Here is a 22,380-nt window from a genome sequence, read left to right as displayed (position 1 = left end):
TGGCATGATTGGAGCCCCATAGTTTGCAAGCCTCTTGTGCAAGATATCTTGGAATGATTCTAAGCTTCATCCACTTTACTGTTTGACTATACAAAAACATCCTATTTCTATCTATGCAAAACCCAGTGAATCAGTCTTGAACACTCCACTAAATTCTGTAAGAATCAATGCATCCAGTTAAGTATGTAATTTGATGCTCCTAACGTGCTAAAGGTGCTGAGTGGCCAGGAGAGTGAGCCAACTTTATTTTAAAGGGATAAAGCATCTAGGAGAGATTTGACATTGTCAGGAGACTACCTAGGGTTGCTGTGTAATTCATAATAGACCATTCCTGAGTACAACTTACTTCTCTGACAGTAAGGCCCTGACAAGAAAGAGCACATGATACCAGCCACTGCATAGGGCAACATAACTTTTTTTCCTCCAAAGGCTTGTAATCTCAGATGAGCTCAGATGAAATGTGCCACTCAAATGGCATTTCCTCTGGCTTGGCTATTTTATTAAACAAAAAGCAGACTCTTATTTGTAAAACAGAACAATTTCTTACTTCATCTGACCCCGTTTCTGATGGCCTTGCCTTCTTTGGAGCAATAACTGGCGAAAGTGAGCCCTCAAAATCAAGCTGCAAGAAACAAAAAGACCAAAAACAGTTCAATACTAGAATTTGCATGGTTGCATAACTGAATCAACAATCACAATATCTGAATTCAAACTAAGCATTACATGACATTGCATTAGTATTCTTATATTCTGCTTTCACGTAAAACTTATACTACAATTGCATTTTTCTATTCACAGCTAATTAGCCTAATGTATGGTGCACAGATTTCATAGCTGCCTAACATCTGGTATTTATTAGGCTAGAAGAAATATTGTGGATGAGTTAGCACTAGTGATGGAGGTATATTTTAATTGCTTTCATTGCTATCCACATATCTATGTGGTTTGTTTTCTGTAACTATTGCAAACAAATTTGCTAGCAGGAAACTCACAGAAAACTGCAAATACATTCAGTAAAACAGTTGCAAAAATAGAACTTTAAAAGCTGTAATTCAAAAACTGCATGGAAAACCCTCCTTGGGTAACAGCAACCTGAACTGTGACCTGTGCTTCCAGTCAAATTAAGCTTAATATGGATTTGTTGAATCAAACCTTTAATGTAATACTGTCAGTAATGAAATGGAATAAAGTCTTCATAATTAATTTTTATTAGACCAAAACAGTTGGTGGTAAGTACATTATAAATATATGATAAATACAGCTTAAAATGTATACCTGAAATTTAAAAACATGGAACTGATTCAGTGGCATCTTGTTATTTAACAAAGGATACACACTATTTCTGACTTTGAATGTTTCTCTAAATATTTTGAACCTTGAAGAATTATCAATAGTATTAATATAAGCTAGCAAATCGAACTTATGAGCTTGCTTACATTTCGTGTCCAAGCTAATCTCTCTGTATTGTAACCCATCATATTCATGAGACATGTTACAAATAAATTCCATTCTGAGTGATAGCTTGGTCCTCCTGGAGCATTATAAGCATTGTACCATTTGACAAGCATCTGTACAGCTATCTCCTTGGGCAGGATAGATTTGAGCCCTTGCAGACATCTTTTCACTGTTAGGAAAAAAAAAAAAAAACAGACATATTTTGCATGTTACTTCCTGGTACTACTCTTCCCATCACTGTTGGAAATCTCTACAGCTTTTGGACCTATTTTAACTTTCTGGAAACTCTTTCAAGACAAGCCACACCACACAACCTCTGTCAGCTGTTCATTTAGTTCAGGCTGAGCACAGACCATCTAATTCACCACGCAAAAGGAAAATTTATTTTGCTGTTCTAAACGTTGCTGCTCTTTCATCTCTGGTCCACAGAAAACGTCATTTAAGCAAAACAAACAAACAAACAAACCACCCCACCCTTTCAGCTCACTCCTGAAACTACCATGTGTCTGAACTGACATCTCAAACCTTACTCAAGCTATAATATACACAACAGCAGAGAACAGCGCTACCTAAAGAACAAAGGAAATTGAGAGTCCAGCTGGTGAGACACTAAGAAAGCAGCAGAACACACCTAAATAAGTAGTAGCAGTTCTAGAGGGTAAGTTAATGGAGCTTGGAATACAAAGTACTGAATCATTATAGTCTAAGCAATGCATAAACTACTGCCTTAAAAAAAGATCTCTCTCAAAAATCATGGAACATATTTCCTGTGATGGATGCTGATTCATACCTAATTCTGAAGTGGCAATTTCAGGAATTGTAATCCGAACCATCGTATTATTACTGAGTTCCTACAAAAAAAACACACACAAAAAAGAAAGAAAGGTAAGTGCTGAATCATAAAACGCATCTTCAAGTAAAAACAGTGCCCTTTTCCATCAACACGGAACTCATTTACACATTAAGCCTATTCCTAACACTTGACTATTTGCTACACTGAAGACCTGCAACCTTGGATGCTAGCTCTATGAAACACTTAAAATGGTTCTTGAACTGCATCACTTGAATGAGCCAATTAACTTCAGTGAATTCTACGGTACGCTGCAGAGAGAAAAACGTGGAAGCACCAATGCAGGTGTGATATTTCACTGTGGCTCAGGAGCTGTCAGCAACATGTCACTATACAGCAGAAGTAAATTTGACCCTCATTTTGCTTTGATAACAAAGCAGTGACTCAGCCTACAGGAGAACACCTACCAAAGTTACTCTGTTGTGGACAGGATCTCTCAGAGCATGAATGAAAGTCCCAAGCTGCTGAAAAGTACAGTCCTCAATGTAAGATGAGTCATGAAGTTTGGAAGAATCCCTTAGCTCTGGAACTGGTGACAACAGCACACCCTGCAAAGTGACAAAATGATTGTCTTACTATGGTTAAGAGGATCTGAGCAAAAGAGTGCTAAAATTACCATTTTTAATGTACTAGTTAGCATTTTGAAAACAACTGTCTTTCAAATTTCTATCTCAGAAATTTTATAAAATCAAAAAAGGGCAGCACTAAATATACGCAGGTTAACCCCTGGTTTATTCAGGGGCTATATTGGAGAAGAAATAAAAAAAAGTTTAGCTCAAGAAGATATCCTCAGAAGTTTTTTAAAAAAATCAGTTGAAGAAGAAATGCCCATCTTTTAATTGCCAGACAGACATTAAACAAACAGGTTCAAGCGCCTTTTCAATTTACTCTGTCAACTATTCAAATATTTTGAGCAGCACAAGGTTAGACTTTCCATCACATGCCCAGCTTAGTCCCCAGCCACCACACTACACATTCATTTATCCTAACGTGTCAACACATCCAGGCTAAACAGGGCAGTGGAATAAGGGGCTGGGGTAGCCCTGGATGGAGACTGTGGATATGCAGCGTCAAAACTAAGGTGGAAAAAAGAAAAGCCACAGGGTTTGATGAGCCACTGATAAGAGAAGCAGAGTTTTAAGGAGTCTTCACAACAGTGAGGCAAGGTTCAAAGTAACACAGACTTTCTCTGGCAAAACACCTACAGGTTCTCTCTCCACCAACATTTGTCCTCTATTAAGCAATGAGAAGGGACTGGAGACCCCTCTGCAAGACAGTCCATATATCTGTCTTCAGATTTCATGCAGTTAAGAAACAGGTATATCTCAGAGTGTTTGAAAGCTTCATTATTACACGCTCTGAAATGTTCATGGGGAAGCTTTTATGTAGAACTATTCATTTTTAACTACAAACCACTCCCAAATAGAATATACTAACAATTAATACCATTTCCACTACAACTGAGACAAATCTCTCTCCATAAGAGTAACAGAATATTCATGAAATTTATATTCACAAAAGAATATGTTCTGGCAAATAAGTTTCCAGTTACTTGGCAAGTTGCGTCAAAGCTGCTACAACTAAACTCTCTTCAAATCAGGACTTTTTTTTCCTTACCTCTTCTAGGGGCCCCAGATGCTTATTCAAAGGCTTGGATGGAGTGCTGATACTATCCAAAGGAGTACTTGGCCGAGGCATTTGGTTGGACATGGTCAGGGATGGAGCAGGCAGTCCAGGAATAAAAACCTTTCCCACCTTTTTGTGTAGAATATATAGGAAAAGATATAGCTGGTTTTCATGACTTTTTCCAACAGCTTGCTTATAGATACGGACACTTTCAGTTTTTAACATCTTAAAGGAAACGTTTTAAGGAAAGTGGATATATATGGAAACTAAAGCCTCTAAAGATGAGATTAAAGATTGCCTAAGTTACTTCCTTTCTTCAGATGACAACACACTGGAAAAGTACCATATAGGTCATTATTGCCACAGGTCTACTTCCACTAAGAGTTCTGGCAGGGTTTCACTGAGAAAGCCCTATTTTCAAAGGGCATAAAAAAAACAAACAAACAAAAAGTACAAATTCCAGTGTCCAAGTTTTCTGTATACAGAGAAGGAGCACAGTACATCTCTCCACAATTAAAAGAAACAATTTTAATTATTTTGATTTCATTGCGCCCATCCTAATAACAACCCTTTGTAAAGCAGGATAATTTGACATCTAAAACTTTCTGGCCTGCCACAGTGAAGTTTGAAAACTTTTAGTTTAGGAGATACCCTTACTTTCAATATTCTTGAAATTTTCTTTTTTCAAAAGCATTTTATTACTTTAATCTTTTGCTACTACAGAAAACAAGCTCAAGGGATTATTTAATTGTACCACAAGGTGCCAATGATTCTTCAGAACTGTGTTTCCAGCACTGCACATGAATTGCACTTGATACAAGGGCACATCCACCTTCCTAAGTAAGTCACAAGTGAGAAGCATTCTACAGTAGCTTAAAATGAAACCTCATGAGGTATGATGCACACAGCATCCCGTTGCACAGCCCAGTTTGTAACCAAAGATTCAAACACTTATTTTGGGACAGAAAAATTGTGAGTATATTCAGTTACTTACCCGAACCACTCCAGAATATAGCACTAGATTTCCGCTGCCTTCCAGAACCAGCAAAGTATCAATGCCCTGTAAGAATCAAGCATCATATTCAGCTCCTCGTGTTTAAGTAAAAAGATGACAATTAGATGACAAAAGTGACAAGCAGAAAGATACTCCACAGTGGTACCTACCTGCACTGGAGCTGCATCCTTTGCTTGAATATTGGTGACAGAACCAAAGATCAACTGTGACTTATCGTTACTCTCCTGAAATTTCACACAGCTAAAGATTTGAGAAAACAACAGGAAACATATAAAAGGACTGTTCTTCTATCTGGTCTTATAGAAAGAAGACAGAAAATTAAAGCTGTGTTGCATGTTGCAGTTACTTTTATTGTGGTATAGCTGATTCCTTCCTCCTTTCTTTGCTTGTTTTGCCCTGCTAATCAACTTACTTTTACTCTGGTAGTCTAATTAAAATCCCCAATGGACTTCTACAGGGTAAAGTTGGAAATAAATAAGAATACCATTCAAAGTACAGCAAATGCTGTCTTGCAATTTCAGTCCAAACTGTCTATGCTACTGTGGTTATAAACACGTCTTATGACAGTCAGACTGATGTACCTTATGTTATCATTACAGATTCCACTAGCTGGGGGAATATGTATGTTAAAACCCATATCTAGCTAGTAATTTTTAAGAGTGCTCCCCTTTGTTCAGCTGTCCCCAAGATATGCATGGGAATGCTCACCGCAGCTGGAGCTGGGATTCCACTAAAAAGCACAAGAACTTTTGCCCACAGAGGTCAGTGGTAATAAACACTTTTGATGCTTGGGAATTCTTCTCTCTGTAAATAAGACACAGTGATCAGCAGAGTGTTTGGTCCACTATAAAAATGTTAATGGAGGAAAACATGATGTCCAATAAACTGYTGGGCCACACTGAACTTCAGTTAGCAGCGCATCAAGTGGCCAGAATGTGCCAGTCTGTTTCAGCCATTACTCTAGAAACTAGTTTTCCAGCATCCCAGTCTTCATATTCCCTACTTTTTGGTGTGCACAGCACATGCTAATTGGCTTTATTCTCTAGTTAAATCTTAAGTTTTATGCTTCAGTTTGGCATTCCACCCATGGTCATACTTCCTTGCAGGCAGCCGTGCCCACTGAAAGCTGCGTTATCTGCACAGCACACCAGAACAGTTCACTGCTAGATATGCCACTATCAGCCATCTCACATTCAATGCTGCAGACTGACACTGGCACAGACAACAGCTAAGGAACTTGAGCAAATACAAAGTTACAGTTACGGTCTGATACAAACAAAAAAGGTAAGTCTAACACAGAGGCAGTCGGTGGCTCTCCCCGGCCTCAAGCTGCACTTCCTTTTCTGACAATTAGAATGAGCTTCCCCCAACAGACATGCAGAAAGAGGGGTATAATCCCTATTTATAGGGTGTTTCTCTGTCTCCCCTCCTTGTGCTGGATCAAATGGAAACAGGAACCTTCTACAGCTCTAGAGATACGTTTTAACTCAGTCAGAAATAAGACAAAGCCCTTATGTGCACTACACCCCTTTTGGTGGTGATGGAGAAAAAGGCACTCCACCTAAAAGATTACAAAAACCCAAAGCAATGATCAGGTTTGAACCTACTTTGCTTGAGATACCTCACAAAATCACTCTCCAGCACAGAGGGCCATGAGCCAGAGTAACACAACAAGTAAAACTGTTCCCAGTGCCTAATCCCCTTTTCAAAGCAGAGCTAGGCACTTTGAGCATCATTTAAAAACAAACAAACAAACAAACAAAAAAAAAACAAAACAAAAAGAGACTTGGAAGTACAAGTCCACTCATCCATTTTAAGAAGGCACCATTTGCAAAAAGCATACATCAAAACAGGCTGTCATTTTAATTTATTTTTTCCCCAGTGGAAATCCAGAACCTCTGAAATCCAAACACAAGCACCTAACCTCATGTTTGTGATGGTTTCTGTCCACAGATGATCTATACACAGCTCTGGAACAATTGGTTCAGTTTCTGGTATAAGGAAGGAATCACTGGAAGTGCTGTTTGGAGAATGGGTAATACTGTGCCTCTTCGGTGACTGAGCGTTACTGGAAAAGTTGAACCTCTGCACTCCTGAGAAAGAGTGCACTCCCAGGGCAGGGGAGTGAGAGCGGCTGCAAACCAAGACATAAAACACTACTGAAATGTGGACTTACAAAAGCACTTACAGAATTCCTGTTAAGCTTGGGAGCTCATACAGTGGCAGAGAATTTGAAAACAAAGCAACCCCCTCACCCAAACCCAAGAAAGTAGCTAGTTCAGTATTAGCTTCCTTTAGCAATACACCCTGGCATAGGAAAACAATTCTCTAATTCAGTTCCAAACATCTCTGTCTGAATCCAATAGATGAGATTTCAACAGAAAGAAAACCAACATTTTAGTTGTGCGGGCCATTCTGTGAAAAATCCACCCCCACCTGTTCCTTCTAAATACAATTTGTTTCAAAAATACTAACTGAAAACTCTCCTGGGACTCTAAAGACCTGCAGATAATTCCCAACTGCCCTACTGACCGGCTGTGTGACCAGAGGACAGTCTCTCTGGCTAACGCACACCAGTTACCCTCTTGTACTGTGGGGATAATAACACACTCGGCTCACAAGAGCATCCCCAGGAGGCTTTCAGGTGCTGTGAGAATGGAGGCACATACACCTCAGACGAAGAGAACTGTAAGATCAGAGAAAAAGACAGCAATACAAGGTGTACCGCCTATTCTATAGCTCCTATTCTTTTGGCATTGTCTGTCTTCACAGTATGTTCAGCACTCACCTCAAAGCAGCCATGTTGGAGATAGATGGTGAGCGGGACTGCATGCTGGGTGATGACACGGATCTGCTCTGGCTGTGAATAGACGAGTAGTTCTGGAAAGGGGAAGCCACAGGAGAGTCGCCTTTTGAAAGGCTCCTGAGATGAGCGGTCAAAGAGCTGCTGGTGGCCACATGCTGCGGCGTGCCCATCTGTTCGGCAAACTTCAGCACTGTGTTCTGCTCCTGGGAGAGAAAACAGAGTGCTCTGTGCACAAACAACATACAAGCAACAACACAGCCAGGAAGACACTCAAACAGCTTCTTTCAACAAGTAGATGCTACATCTTCGGACCAAGCTGCTGCCAGAGCTGTTCAATCTTCTGCTCTAATTTCAGACTACTTTAAACTAAGACTCCTCACTGAGTCCATGCAAACATGCCAGGGAGCAGTCTTACTGCCCTGCACTCAGTGCACGTGAGGCATATGGAAGAAGAGGTGGGATTATTCAAGCTATTTCCTTTTATGCATAGGTAGAAGTTACTCCTTCCAACCATGTCTTCTCCCTCACAGTCAGAGAAATTACTCCTCTGGTTTTCAGGGCAGTAAGTCATTGCTTTTCTTGGAGAAGAAAACTGCTTAAGCAGAATCCAAACCTTCTGGTATCATGCAAGTAACATCATGATAAGCACAGCATCCTGCATGACTATCACCACTGCGCAAGTTATAACTTTGCATTTAGTATCAATAAGCGATTGGGAAACTTGATCCTCCGACTGTGATACAGGCAAACACATGAAAGAATCTGCTTTTTTAACATCTTACCCTATTATATGAAATAAATCACAAATATCAGGCACTTTGACAGACACATGCATAAGGGCGTATAAACACACTAAAGTTTTTCAATAATGATGTTTAGTCAACAATAAATTTGTACCTCTGGCTTTACTCTACGAAGAGCCCAAACAGTGTGTAAACTCTGAACAGTATCATACGTCATCATGATGGAAGGTTCAGCATTGAGAAATACAATCCTCAAGGTGTAATCAGCAACATACTGCACTCTGGCAGAGCCAAACACACCTGATAAAGACACAGTGATCAGGTTAATTTCAATTAAGGCAATAGGATCATTTCTGTAGCAGCATTATCAATTACAGGGCTGGCATTTTTCATACCCTCTGCCACACTGATGGACTCCAAGTGACACATCTAAAGATGTAAACCTACCTCCAGACTTGCAGACAAGAGGCGTTATCTCATCTAATGGATGTAGCATGCTGAACATAGTAGGCAAAGGTTCTCTGGAAATAAACAGAAGAAAATATGTTCAAAAACAAATTTTACAAAGTGTAGTTGCTCYCTCTTGTAGCTGGTACATCTGCTGTGATTCCAAAACAGCTCCTCAGACCTTAACAAAGTCAGAACCTGAAATCTAACACAGAGACATATATTACATTAACGGGAGCTTGCTGGATTCATTGAATAAGTCAAAGAGTGGTATATCAAACAGGATGACTTGGTCTTGGTTCGTGTCTTCTCACAGCACTGGAGAATGACCCCACCTGCTGGCCACATGAGAGACTTTGGCTGGCCCAAATGAACAGAGCTAGCACCAGCTGAGTTACGATGATTCTCTGAGGCCTGGGAAAAAAGGTGATACAGTAGTAGGAAGAGGAGAAAGTTCTTCTAACCCTGACTCGACTGAAGAGCTTGGGTTCCACAGCTCCCCAGGGTCCCAGTCCAGCAGACATCCCTGAGGTAATTTTTCATCTAACACAGGGTAGCAATCAAGCCAACCATTGATGGTGGCAGGAGCAAAAGGGGAATTTTTGTGGAAGGCCAGATTGAGTACAGTCAACCAGGATTTTTGCAAAGCACCAGAGAGCAGGAAAGCCTGGGACTGGTGCAACTTTACTCTTTATTGGACCACAAAGAGGTCCAGTGCAGGCAGGTAGCCAACTGCTAGCCACCAGAAATAAAACATGGGGTAGCAGGCTGGAAGATCCTGAGCCATGGCCAGGGGTTCAGATCCAATGGAGCAGGTTTCCCAATTCTTTGCCTAACTCAGTTCTTAACTGGACCAGGACACTTCACTATCCCCACTGATAAGACGTGGAGAACGCACCATACCCACACACTGAATAGGCCATCTAAGCTAACATTTAAGCTGGTACTAAAATTAAAATGGAATACCCACTTCAGTTAGCTTGAGCAAAGATTTTTCAGGTGATCCCCTCTTGAACATTTTGAAGATCTCTACTTTTAATCCCAACTTTTCCAAGGACTAGAGAATCACAGTGCCTAGGATGGACACAAAGTCCAAGAGAGAGCAAACAGATATTCAGGCTGCTCATCAGCATACCAACCAACTCTTTATTCTGTCTCTCGGCTGTATGTCCAGCCATGAAGCACAGGGTCTGCAACCCTAACCAAATATGTGGAGGAGATTGGGCAGCGGAGACAGCTGACATCAGGGAGGGATGCTCTATCTATTCAAAGCATTTTGCAGCCGAGAGAAAACAATTTCTCCACAACAGTCCCTCAATGAACCATCAAATTCACAGCCTGGAACTAATTCCAGGACAAACCGTAATGAAATTGGGTTAGTAATACCCTACCTGCCTCCCATACCCTGTTCCCAGGATCATCACTCCCAACTAGTTCTTAAGACAACATAATATCAGATACAGAGTTATGGCTGTTAGTATACAGCCCCTTCCTGCAAGTTCATGATGTTTCACCCAACTTCTAAGTTCACTTGTCGCTGAGAATCACACGGACCCTTTCATTATCGCTCTTCAGCTCTTGCACTCATACATTAGAGTAGCAAACAGTCTATAATGAAACAGTCAAAAGCCACTAACTACATACCTGGGTGGACTTGGAGGCATTTCATGTGAAGAACTACTGCGCTCAAATAACAAACCATATTTTGTTGGCCAGACATTTGCCACCTATAAAAAATTAAAAACATATTTATGACAAATAAATCAAGTTCTTACTACATTGCATGTCTGAATATCTTCTTATAACAAAGTGAGATGTTAAGGCTTTTTTTGATAGGAGTGTAATGTAAATCAGAGCCCATTCTCAAACTATGAGGATGGCATACCTGTGCTTTCCCACATCCTACATCTGACTGCTGTTACTATTCAGATCTGATAACATAACAGACTTGTCTAAGTCTGCGACCTTGCAATCATGTAGAAATGGCTGCAGCAGTTTAAGTTTAATCTCCATCTCACAGCCTGTTGCCACCCATACCTTAGCTAGCAAAATGAATCAGGTGAATATTCTTGATAGACTCCAATTCTCATAGGTCCATTCCTTTGGGCAAGCTTCTAAGGTTTTGTTATTTCATCAAAAAAACTTGCTCTGTGACCCATCATTACAATGCCTGAGAACCCTCAAAGTACAGGACATCAGTATAACAAAACATTCTTAGATAACTCCACAGGAGTTTTCAGTTCTTTTCAAGTAGGCTATAGGCAGGACTAGAATGAAGTATGCTAACACCCAACTACAAAGTCACGCTTTAATCAGCTTTGTCACATTCACCCTCTGGAATGAAGAATTCATGCAGTCACCGACAATAGCTTCATATATGCCTCCCCACCCCAATATCCTCTACAACCAGATAAATGGACTTTATTTAGGGAAAAAAAAATAAATAAAGCACGTACCTGAAAAGGTAAAGCAGCAATGTAATCCTTTCCCTCTATGCTATGCACATTTATACACGAGTTCTGCAATATGCAGATACATTTCTCTACTATTTCATTGCTACCTGAAACTGGGGAAAAACACACAGTGAAGTTTCTGTATTTCCTTAGATATCTCCTATATACAAAATATAAACTTGTTCTGGGGGGAAAGGGGGTTCTTAACATAGCAGTTCTTGATGACTAAACTTCTCGTGCCAAGCAAACTAAATTCGAAGTATTTGCTCAGCATTAAAATAAGCATAAAACTTACCTTCAGATTTTTCAGATTTTTCCTGGGGTATAGTGAAGTCACACCATAAGGCCTAAAGCCAAATACAATACAATTATTTCTGAAGAACAATCTGATGTTACTATTGAATTCGATCTTTCTGTATTTCATAAAATAAACCCACCTTAGAACCCTGAAGCACCTTTTGAAAATGGTCAGCTAGTATCCTTTAGCTAACATGCATTCATTCAATTGCTACCTTTCCACATATTCGTACCTGTAGGACAGGACTGTCAACAGTGAAAGCCTTATAAACAGTAGATGCTTGGTTTTTACTTCCTTTGCTCCAAATGACCATATTGCTGGCCACATACAGCTCTTCATCATAGTCCACTTCTTCCCCAACAGCGCTGACACCTTTCCTCAACTGCCAGCTTTCCTGAAAACCAAGAATTTTAGGAAAAGTTACAAGATTCAATCAATAGCAGGACAATAATCTAATAAGCAGTGGTTGGTGATAATTTCTCAATGATCATTTTTAAGTGATGACTTTACTTTTTAAATAAATTGACCAAATCAAGTTAAGATTTTTGGAAGCTACTGAAAAGCAGAATAAGCATTGGTTTGCACTCCTGATTTTTTCCCTGCTTCCTCCCTTTTTTTAAAAAAAAGAAAAAAAGGTCCCACAGTCAAAGCCAGAAGAAAGTAATTTGACATAGTGGGACAGACGAAGAATAAAAACAAGTCTTTATTAGCAAGCGCTGTGCCTGCTGTTCTCACTCTGCCTCCAGCGCTAAATCCAAGAAGCACCCTTCAGGAGCATCCTGCTTCACTGCTGTCAGCAAGTACAACGGATTCGGTGCACCAGCTAGCAGCCTGTTGTTTCTGAATAACACAAACAGGACCGACTGCAAGCAACACCCGATGGGGTCAGACCGATGGTCCATCTACCCATCATCTCCAACAGCATCAGCAAGAAAAGCTATTTAGGGAAAGTGCCCGAGCCTGGCCACTTCTTGCTCTCTATCCCGCTGCTATCCGTAACCACCGCATTAGAGGGCTTGTTCTCTTCCTGTTCTATTTAGTGTCCATTTATGGGCCTGCTGTCTAACCCTTTTTGGAGCTGTATGGTGCTGTCTGCCTCCACAACTTTCTGTGGCAGTTAGTTCCATAAGTTCTCTCTTTTTTTTGTGGGTAAAGAAGTAGTTTCTAGCATCTGCTTTAAACCAATTTCTCATTAATTTCAGCAGGTGCCCCTCCGGTTCCCTCACTACCATGTAATTTGGGGGGCAGCAGCTCTACATTCACCCTTCTTATCCTGTAAACCTTCACTGTATCCCTCCTCCCTGTTCCCCTTTAAAACGGGGGGTCGCGGTCTCCCTAGCCTCTCCTCGTGGGGCAGCTGCCCAGACCCCTTGGGGGGGGGGGGGCCCTTTTCTAGCTCCTCTGCGCCCTTGGGAGGAGCGCAGGGGTGTCGGACCCGTGCTGAATGGGGCGCGCAGAGGCTTTACGCTCTCCGTGCGGATGACACCCAACACTTCACTGGTTTGCTTGAGTTGGTTGGGGTTCTTTTTAGCCGGTGCTGCTTTGAAGGACCGTCAGCAACCGCTTAAGACCTCTTCCCTGAGCTGTGGCCGCCCGATCCCAGCTCGGCATCGCGGGGACAGAGCTCGGACAAGAGGCAGAGTTTAGAGGAGAGTCCGCGGCCTGAGCACGACAAACTACGAAAAGCAGAAAGAGGTTCCCCGGCCCCTTGCCCCACCCCCACCCCCCATATATATATATATAAATACACACACACATATATATATATATATATATTTTTTTTTTTTAGGGTAGTCCCGCAGGCGGCTGCCGGAGCCGCCCGCCCCGCGCCCGCCACGCTACCCTGCGCTTCTCGTGGATGGTGACCTCCTGCAGGGAGCCCACCAGGCCGGCGGCGCCGTCCGAGGACCAGAGCTCGGAGGCCGGCTGCAGCTGCCGCAGCTGCAGGGTCAGGGCGTGCGGGTGGCGCTGGCAGTGCTGGCGGCCGCAAGGGGCGAACTCCTGCAGGTCCCCGGCCGCAATCATCGTCGCCCTCTCTTCACACTTGTCCGACATGGGGGCCCGATATCAACATTATTTCTGCAACGGAGACGAGGCGCACGGTTAAGCACCCCCCCACACCGGCAGGCCCCTGGCAGGGCCGAGCCCAGGCTCCGGCGGCGGCGGCAGCGGCAGCGGCGGCTTCTCCTCACATGGGCGCGGCCATCTTGGCGCTCCCACAACCCCGCGCGGCGCGGCGGGACGGGGCGCGGCGCCATGACAACGCCGAGGGGGCCGGGAGGGAAATGGCGGGCGGGGCGGCGGGGCCGTCGGAGGGTTTCTCCGCGGCTATGGCGCCGCGGCGGGGCAGGGCTGTCCCCCCGCGGTCGGGCGGGGAGGCGCCGCAGCCGGCTCCGGGGGCTGTGCGCTTTCCTCCTCGGGCCGCCCGGGCGATGGCCTCAGGCCCCAGGACCAGAGCTGAGCCCTGCCAGGGGCCTCTGCGGGGCTGCGGCCGTGTCTGCTAAAAGCTGCCGTGCTGAGGGAAAACCGGCTTCAGACCCGCACGCGCGCTCGCTGGAGCCTTCCTCCATTCCTCCCGCCGCCACGCAGCCGTCTCTTCCCGGCTCCGGAGCGTGCCGGGTCTGTGGGCTCCTGAGGAGGAAGGGTAGTCATGGCACAACTGAGTAGCTGAGCGGTGTTTCCAAAGGGCCTTGCTTGGGTGGTACAGCCATCTCCATCTTCCAGGCAGCATCGCTGGCATGCGATTTCAGCAGGCATTGCATCAAGGCTACTCTCAGTCCAGGCTCTCTGCAAAGAGTCAGGGCAGGATTGCAGCTATTTCCAGATCCCATTTGCTAGCCAAGGCAGCTAACGCCAACAGTACTAACCATTAAGATTCATTTCATCCTCAACAAGTTGTCTTCATCAAGGGACTGGCTTGCGTTGCCACACTTTGAAACAAAGAACATGTGAGCTACAAAACAGCAGTAGACAGCCTGAGGGTTTCACAGCGTCTGTCCAGTAACTTAGCATGCTGGAAACATCCATACTAGGGACTGTGATGGTCAGATTGGAGTGAACATCCACAGACAAAAAGTGCCCCAAAATTATGTACATTTCTCCCATAGCTGTCCGATTTGCTTCTATCATTCTGTTTCAGGTAGGAGTATATGCACTCGCAAGCTTTTCATCCCCAGTCTTCAGTATAGGGCTGAACTGTAAGCCTTAGCTGATCAGTAGCCCAAATGCTGTGGGAACAAGGAAACACTGGGGGTCTGTTGCTTTCTGGTCAGCTCTCTCTGCCTTCCTTTTTCCAGGAGTAAACAGGACTTTCTCAGTACAGCACTGTTCAACTGCATGACGCTGCTCAAGTTCACAGTCACTTTTGCTGCAATACTGCAGCCTCTGCTGGCACTCAGAAGGACGCTGTCACTGAAATAGCCTTTTTCTTTCTAAATGTTTTTAACACTCTGGTTATTCTGCCATATAAATYTATCATGGATTAAATGGAGAGTACTAGATCTGTTGTTAAAATTTCTTGAGGGTTTCCTCTTGGCATCTGAGATCCCTCTGTGTATTAGGGTGCTGATGGGACTCCCTGCCAAGCTCTTAGCAGGAGGAAGCACCGAGCCCTAGAGATTGCTTTGTGGCTCCAGCGCAGGGACTGTGTTCTGCATGCATGAGGCTCAGGATGGGCCAAGGTGCTTACTTAAGGTCCTTTCCTCCCAAACATAGGAGTCTTTCACCCAGCAACAGAGAAGAGGAAACACTTTAAAAATGGAGAAACTGCTCCAGATTGGCTGGAACCCTAGATGACTTTTAATGCTTTCATTAAGAAACTAAGCAGCCATGACACAAAAGGGAAGGTCATCTCATGGATAAATGATTGGCTGTGGCATAGGAAACAGAGGGTAGGAGCAAATGGGTGTTTCACAGGGGAGAGAGGTTTCCTGACTGTGAACAGGAACTGATTATCTGTTTGCATTCTGGTGGAGCATCACCAGAGCTGTACTGTCAGGTCAAGATCAGCTGTACTGATGGATACAAGGAGTGCATGTAAACCCCACCCTGTAAACCCCAGAGTACTCTATGGGCAGCTGCTTCCAGGCATGGTACTTAAAAAAGGAAATACAATGTACCTTAGACATATACACAGGACTGGCAAGGCCTCCCAGACCCCTGCTACCTTGCAGTCATCAACAGGCATGTTGTACAATCTCCTTCACAAATTTTAGATGCTTATGTGATATGGATTAGCATAGCTCCTTGGAAGTCTGAGCTCTGCCGACTTACACCAGCTAAAAATCCAGCCCCTTACACACCTGTGGTCAGTATCTGGGGTGGCTAGTCTCTTGCCTTGAGTGCAAAAGGTGTTGTATCGTCCACAGTCATTCTTGAATCTGTGCAGAGACAGCCTGTGACTTTTGTAAAAGCTAAGGCTGAGGATGCTGAAACCTTCACAGCTGCATCTCTGTCTACCAGCACTAGGTGTCAGGCAGTTAGCATGGCTTTTCACATAAGGACAACCAGATTTTCCCATGCTCCAAAGGAATGATGTGTTTGCATGCATTTATATATAACCAAACATCATCTGTGTGTAATTAGGCCATTTTGGCTCCCAACACCTGCTATTCTGCCTTGGTTGCTGTGCCACAGCACAACATGCAGAAATAGTTCTCTGGAATTTGGCACGTACTCAGCTGCCAAAATCTAGCAGGGAAATCAGATTATTTGTATTCTGTTAAGAACAAGTTACACCTATGAGGTCATCACCATGCTATTAGTCTGCCCATCTTGCAGACACTGCAACATATACAGAGAGCCGTCTGTACCATGCAGGCATGTCCACAGTAAGCAAGGCTAGCCTGCAGCATTTTCAATCATTTATACATTGTAATGTGAGCTCCTTTCTTTAACTCTCACATTTATAATAGCACACCTAAACAAGAGGGTGTTGCTGGCTACATTGCTACAGAGGTACGCTTTCTCCATTCATATCAAAGTAGTATAGCAGAGAATGCTTTTTTTTTTTCTTAGCACCTGTACAAAATGCAAAAGGAGCTGACAGGAAGACTGAGGGAGATACAGTCACTTATTTCTTTTTGAATTATAGACTTATAGGTGTTGCATTTGTTTAACAGACAATAATCAAAAGAGAAAGAACAAAACATTTAAGAAATAGCCTGACAGAAACTGGAAGATACCAGTTTCACATGAGAAATCAAAAGCAGGAGAAGCTGAGGAAGCATTGAAAGCATATTTGAGACCACAGGTCAAACAAGTGGTTTTGAGAATCCTTAGTTCAAGTCATGACAATAATGATAATCATTTTCTCAGAACCGAGAAGCCTGCTGGGGAAAACCAAATTGAGCAGAAGTGGTAAGGGTTCACCAGCCTGCAGAGTGCTTTCAAATCATATCACAACTTCTGACAGGAAGAAAGACAGCCAGAAGAAATGGTAGCCTGGATCTACAGAGCAAAGGACCAGATTTCCATATAAAGACAGATGGAGGTGTTTGCACCAGTAGGACTGTGAAATACAAACAACGACTTTGTGGGCAAGATAGAATGCACAGGGCTCAAAACTAAGAAAGTTTTAGCCAGTGTCCAGCCTTTGGAGATGGCTTCTGCTTTTGCAAAATTGTCTGCAGACCAGGAGAAATTAGCGTAGGAAGAAACAGCTGAGAAAAGGGACAGAACGTGCCTAGAAAGAGACACAGCATGCACAATGTGCCCAAAGAAAGCAGAAGAAAGAAAAAGGAGTATTTTCCTAGCAGCAAAAAACATTTAGTTTTCTCTGTGCAAATTGTTTGAGAGCTGCATCCTGTGACCAGGATATAACATTTAACACAAATGGGACATCTACCTTGAGCTAAAAACATGTCACTAAAAGAGTTTGCTATTTAAAAGAAGTCTCTGCAAATAGAAAAAATATATATATATATACAAAGAGGAAGCAGAAAAAAAGGAAAGAGGAGATTTAACAAAAGGAAAATGAAAATACAGTAATAGCAAGTGGTAACAGCAAATAACATCCCACAACCCGATTGCTATGAGAGTTGCATTTCTGCTAAACGATCTGATTTCATACATATTACGTTGAGTCCAAAGTCTCTGAATGGTCTTGTGAAGAAATGTCGTCAATGCTGTGAAATGAAATTGCAAAAAAACCTGAAGGATCAAATTCTGGCACCACTACATTCCCGGGCACTTATGAAAGCTCATATAAAGCTTGCTGAGATACTGCTTAAGAGAAAGCTGAGAATACCTGTGGAACTGTTGATGTTACCAAACGGCGATTATAACTTCTCATAAAGCAGCAGAAGGCCTATGATGATAAAGATCTGCATCCGTGCACCCACAAACAGGACTCTGCATGTGTGTGTGTGTTTGTTTCTGTGCATATGTATACAAACACAGTAGCAAATTAGGACTCAAAGGGCACTGGCCCCTTTTCAGGGAGAAGTCCTGAACACACCATGTAGATATGATAATCTTTGTGTTGGAGAGCCAAAGGATGAAACAGGGACTCAGAAACTGCTGATATCTGCGCAGTTTTAAAGGCACTCTCCCCTTCTCCTTTGGAGACCACACTCTCCAGCATGGTCTGTGCTATACTGTATCACCTGGAGAGCTGCAAGCACAACTGGTTTAGCTGGTTCAGAAACATATCCTGAAACTCAGACAAGTCAGTCAGCTTTTGTTTTCCTCTCTTATGGTCTGTCCTCTGACAAATAAAGATTTTCCCTTTATTTCAGTCCTTGTTCCTTTGACATCAGTTGATTTTTTTTCTTCTTCCACTTCCCAGGAATGGCTGTGAGGTATTTTTCAGAGCCAAATGTTAGCTGATGCCTAGCCCTAAAAGGAAAGACCACTGGAGACAGTGGGAACAGGAGATGATATTTGGGGAGATCTTGCGAGTCTGACCACACAGGTACTTTGGGACCAAAAACACTACCCACTTGAGTGCAGCTTCCTGGCAAATGTTGAGTTTGGGCTCTGAAACATGGAAATACTTCATCTTCTCTGAGAAAAGGCCATCAAGTCTGAAACAATTCATTGTCCAGAGCTCTGGTCTTGGAAACAACCTGAGAAAACCAAAATCATTCTGAACAAACATATAATGTACATGCGCTGGTACGTTTCAGCACTAACTGTTGGAATCTGGCAAAACTTTAAATGATGGAAAGACGTGCTGTATAGTAGAAAGTATCAAGGCAACCCAAACAGGGTTACTGATACTGAGCTTATATTTTGTATGCCCTTAAAATGACAAGGAAGGAAATGAAACTATTGTCAGCACAAACCTCTCAGTGGGAAAGGAGTAATTCATGAATTTATCTATGCATGAAGTTAGACATGAATGTCAGAAATCTAACAGCCAAGCTTCCTTTTGGAAGGAGAGGGCTTTCCACATTCGCTGTGGTAGAGGCCAAAGACTAACATTGCCATCCTTTGGCAATATGCTGAGGGAAAATGGAGGTTGTGTGTCACCAAGCCCAAGAGCAGGCAAAGTGGTCAGATTCATTCCCAGGGCGGCTCATGCTGGCTGGTTCCTTGCCTTTCATATCGTGATATCATGATCTCTGCATGAGACTTTCTCCCCTGGTCCCTGTTTCTTCCTTCCCCTCCATGCACCAGCATCTTTTTCATGTCAAACTGCACCCAAATGAACTGAAACAAATCATATTGAGCTACAGACACCAGCTCCAGACACCAATTTACACCAGTGCTGACAGAAACCAACCTACTGTAAATAAGTGACCCAAATTAAGGGATTTTAAAGAGCTGTTAAAATCCTCTTTAGGTGCCCATGTGTTTTCCTTGTTTTTTTTTTTTCTCCCTCCTCTTTAGTAAAAATTGGTCCTGCTTCCTCTCCCTAATCCAAATAGATGTTAGCAGGGCCAATTACATGATGTGGTCCCTATGTGAGGAGATGTTTCCACTCCATAGCCCACAAAAGCTCTTCCATTGCTTTGTTCCCAAATATCACAAAGACAGCAGCAATGGGAAGCATAGCCAGATGAAAGAGCACCCACAAATGACAGGCTCATGTTGTGATTTCCAAGAGCCAGCCTAGAAAGACGGGGGGGACAAATTCCTGTCCCCCAGTCTCCTCTTTACTCTTGAGTGACATTGAATGCATGGGGAATTCACTCAAAATCTGGAGCAAAAGTAACACTGCTGAACTTGCAAGGAAGGGAATAGCTCTTCAGCACCACTGAAGATGTTTAGTCTTCTTGCAGCAGCTGTAATACATTTTTCTTCTCCCCTTTAATCTGGGCCTCCAGTGACACGCGCCCTTTCTTAGCTTCTGATCACTTCAAGATGTTAGAGGTTGGTCTGGAGTGAAAGAGGCAGTGAAGGGGAAATTCAGTCTCTGTCACCAGGGCCTGAGAATATGCAATGAATAAGCAGCTTTGCAAATCAAAGAAGTCTGGAAATAATTTGTTCTCTTTTCACTGAACTTAGACATTTTTTCTTCCCATTTGGAGCAGAGTTCATACAGTTCTTTTGTTTCTAGTAGCCTGAGAAGTGTACTACCCTTCCCAGCTCTCATTATAAATTACACACTAATAGAAATAAGCAGCATCAACACAGAGCTGTCTTTTCACTACCTATTTTCATGGTGTACTGATGCTTTTTTAGTTGGAAGTGAACAAAACATACATCTCTTTTAGTACCTTCATTCTTCTGCAAAGCTATGAGAAGACTCTATGGAGTTTCTGGAAGAAAATTACACTTGTGTAATAGTTTAATAGTTTCAGAGAATTTTATGTACAAGGAACAGAGAGATTTCAGCAGAAAAATACACAGAGTCTAGTCAAGTATAAGCCAGTCAAGACTGGCTGCCCATTTCCCAGATCGCAATCCCTTCCCATTTATGGTGGATGAAATGCTGATGGTTTTGATATAACTTGTTTCAACCTCTTCAAGCATGTCCAGCATGCAGACCAACAAAGACACGCAAGCAAATAATCTAGGCCAGACAGAGATGAGTTTCTTGGACCTGCATGTCCTCTTGTCAACCTCTGCCACCTGGCCCATCTAATCCAGGAAGGAGCAAAACCTTTTTCCATAGTGATGTGGGAGCTTGAATGCCTCGGGCCAAGTGAGCAAAGAGCAGTGGGGATCCCTAGCCCAGTGGCAACTCCCATGGTTTTGGGACCAAGGGCTTGATTCTCAAAGACTTGCATGGTCCTCAAGGTTTTGTCTTCCCCAAAAGGAATGACAGGCTCTTTTCAAATACCCAGAAAGTCCCTCATTTCCTTTCAGTGCCATCAGGAGACACTTGTTCTCATTACATCTCCCCTTACAGCAAAGGGCCTATATCGCACACTGGTTTCATTTGACTTCTTTCTCTTCCTCCTTTTCTAATTATGGCCTGGTTTTATCTCTGTCTGCTCTTGTCCTGCTATTCTCGTCCAGGAGAATGAAAAGGAACCGATGAAAGCCACTGCCCTTCTTTCATCACACCGTACTCTTCCCAGGCTGCAGCACAGGGTGGTGCATCTGCCTCACCAGGCAGCAATGTCCCAGTCTGTCTGGATATCCAACTAGATGTGGTGCTCTGCAGGGGGAGAAGGTGAGAAAGAAAAGAGCCAGTCTTCCCAACATGGAGGTACAGCTGTAAATACCCTCCTGGAGATAAAACTAGTCCCCATGTATAGAGAAGTTGTTCATCCCTGGACAACTGAAAGACAAACTCTTGTCCTAAGCAGCAGTGATTGCTCCCAGCATTTTACAGGGATCAAGCCCAGCATGTAAGCTTGGTGGAAGATGGCCTAGATATCTCTCTTGGTCTACCAGGCCAGGGTCCTGGGGTCCTGGGGCTCCAGCTGGGCTTGCGGAGAGGAAACATCCCCCACAAAAGCACTTCAACAAATAAAGCCCAAACAACGTGACTGCCTGTCCTCCTACCTCAGGAAACTGGAATGATTGGTGAACTGTACTACCTTCTGTATGACTGTCCCCAGCATTGGGGCTTGTGTGCCAATGACTGGGTATCCATGTGACATTGCAGGGTGTATCCATGTCCTAGTGCAAGGGGTGCCCATGTCCCAGTGCCCAAATCAGCATATCCAGGTGGAGGATGTACCCATGTCTCAGTGCCCAAGACCCTGTGTCCCAGTGCTCAGCAGCCCATGTCCCACTGCAGGGGGTGACAATATCCCAGTGCCCAAATTCCTATATCCTAGAGGAGGATATACCTATGTCCCAGTGCCCAAATATCCTAGTGAGGTATGTACCCATGTCCCTGAGCCTGATGCCCATGTCCCAGGGCTCAGCTGGCATGCCCCAGCGCATGGTGCACCATGTTCCAGTGCACGGTGTACCATGTCCGAGTGCCTGTGTCCCAGTGCAGGGTGTACTTGTGTCATAGTGCCCGTGTCCCAGGGTATGATGCACCTGTGTCCCAGTGCCCGCATCCCAGCAGAGGKGCTTCCTATGTCCCAGTGCCAGGTGTACCTGTGTCCCAGTGCCCATGTCCCAGTGCTGGGTGTACCCGTGTCCTAGTGCCCATGGCCCAGGGCCAGCTGTATCCTTGTCCCAGTGCCCGTGTCCCAGTGCCGGGTGTACCAGTGTCCCAGTGCCCACGTCCCAGCAGAGGGGCTGCCCGTGCCCCGGTGCCGGGTGTACCTGTGCCCCAGTGCCCGTGCCCCGGTGCCGGGCGTCCCCGTGGCACGTCCCAGCGGAGGGGCTGCCC

The 22,380-nt window shown here is 43.8% G+C and overlaps 1 protein-coding gene across 3 annotated transcripts in view; it reads right to left on the bottom strand.

Annotated features, from left to right (window-relative positions):
- The window catches only part of ANAPC1 (anaphase promoting complex subunit 1), a 42,453-nt gene extending 28,705 nt beyond the window's left edge, over positions 1-13,748 (bottom strand). For all 3 annotated transcript variants that reach the window (XM_026086115.1, XM_026086116.1, XM_026086117.1), the window contains exons 1-17: positions 13,536-13,748; positions 11,926-12,087; positions 11,691-11,742; positions 11,399-11,508; positions 10,587-10,669; positions 8,943-9,016; positions 8,650-8,795; positions 7,735-7,955; positions 6,871-7,080; positions 5,655-5,750; positions 5,096-5,186; positions 4,926-4,991; positions 3,923-4,060; positions 2,713-2,853; positions 2,246-2,306; positions 1,437-1,624; positions 548-622 (exon numbers count right to left, since the gene is read on the bottom strand). In XM_026086115.1, the coding sequence (XP_025941900.1) occupies positions 548-622; positions 1,437-1,624; positions 2,246-2,306; positions 2,713-2,853; positions 3,923-4,060; positions 4,926-4,991; positions 5,096-5,186; positions 5,655-5,750; positions 6,871-7,080; positions 7,735-7,955; positions 8,650-8,795; positions 8,943-9,016; positions 10,587-10,669; positions 11,399-11,508; positions 11,691-11,742; positions 11,926-12,087; positions 13,536-13,748 (2,127 nt within the window). The remainder of the gene's footprint in view (positions 1-547; positions 623-1,436; positions 1,625-2,245; positions 2,307-2,712; positions 2,854-3,922; positions 4,061-4,925; positions 4,992-5,095; positions 5,187-5,654; positions 5,751-6,870; positions 7,081-7,734; positions 7,956-8,649; positions 8,796-8,942; positions 9,017-10,586; positions 10,670-11,398; positions 11,509-11,690; positions 11,743-11,925; positions 12,088-13,535) is intronic.
- Positions 13,749-22,380: the final 8,632 nt, after the last annotated feature.

The sequence above is a fragment of the Apteryx rowi genome, unplaced genomic scaffold (assembly GCF_003343035.1).
Source record: "Apteryx rowi isolate R43461 unplaced genomic scaffold, aptRow1 scaffold_681, whole genome shotgun sequence".
NCBI lineage: Eukaryota > Metazoa > Chordata > Aves > Apterygiformes > Apterygidae > Apteryx > Apteryx rowi.
This window is presented reverse-complemented; position numbering and strand designations above follow the sequence as displayed.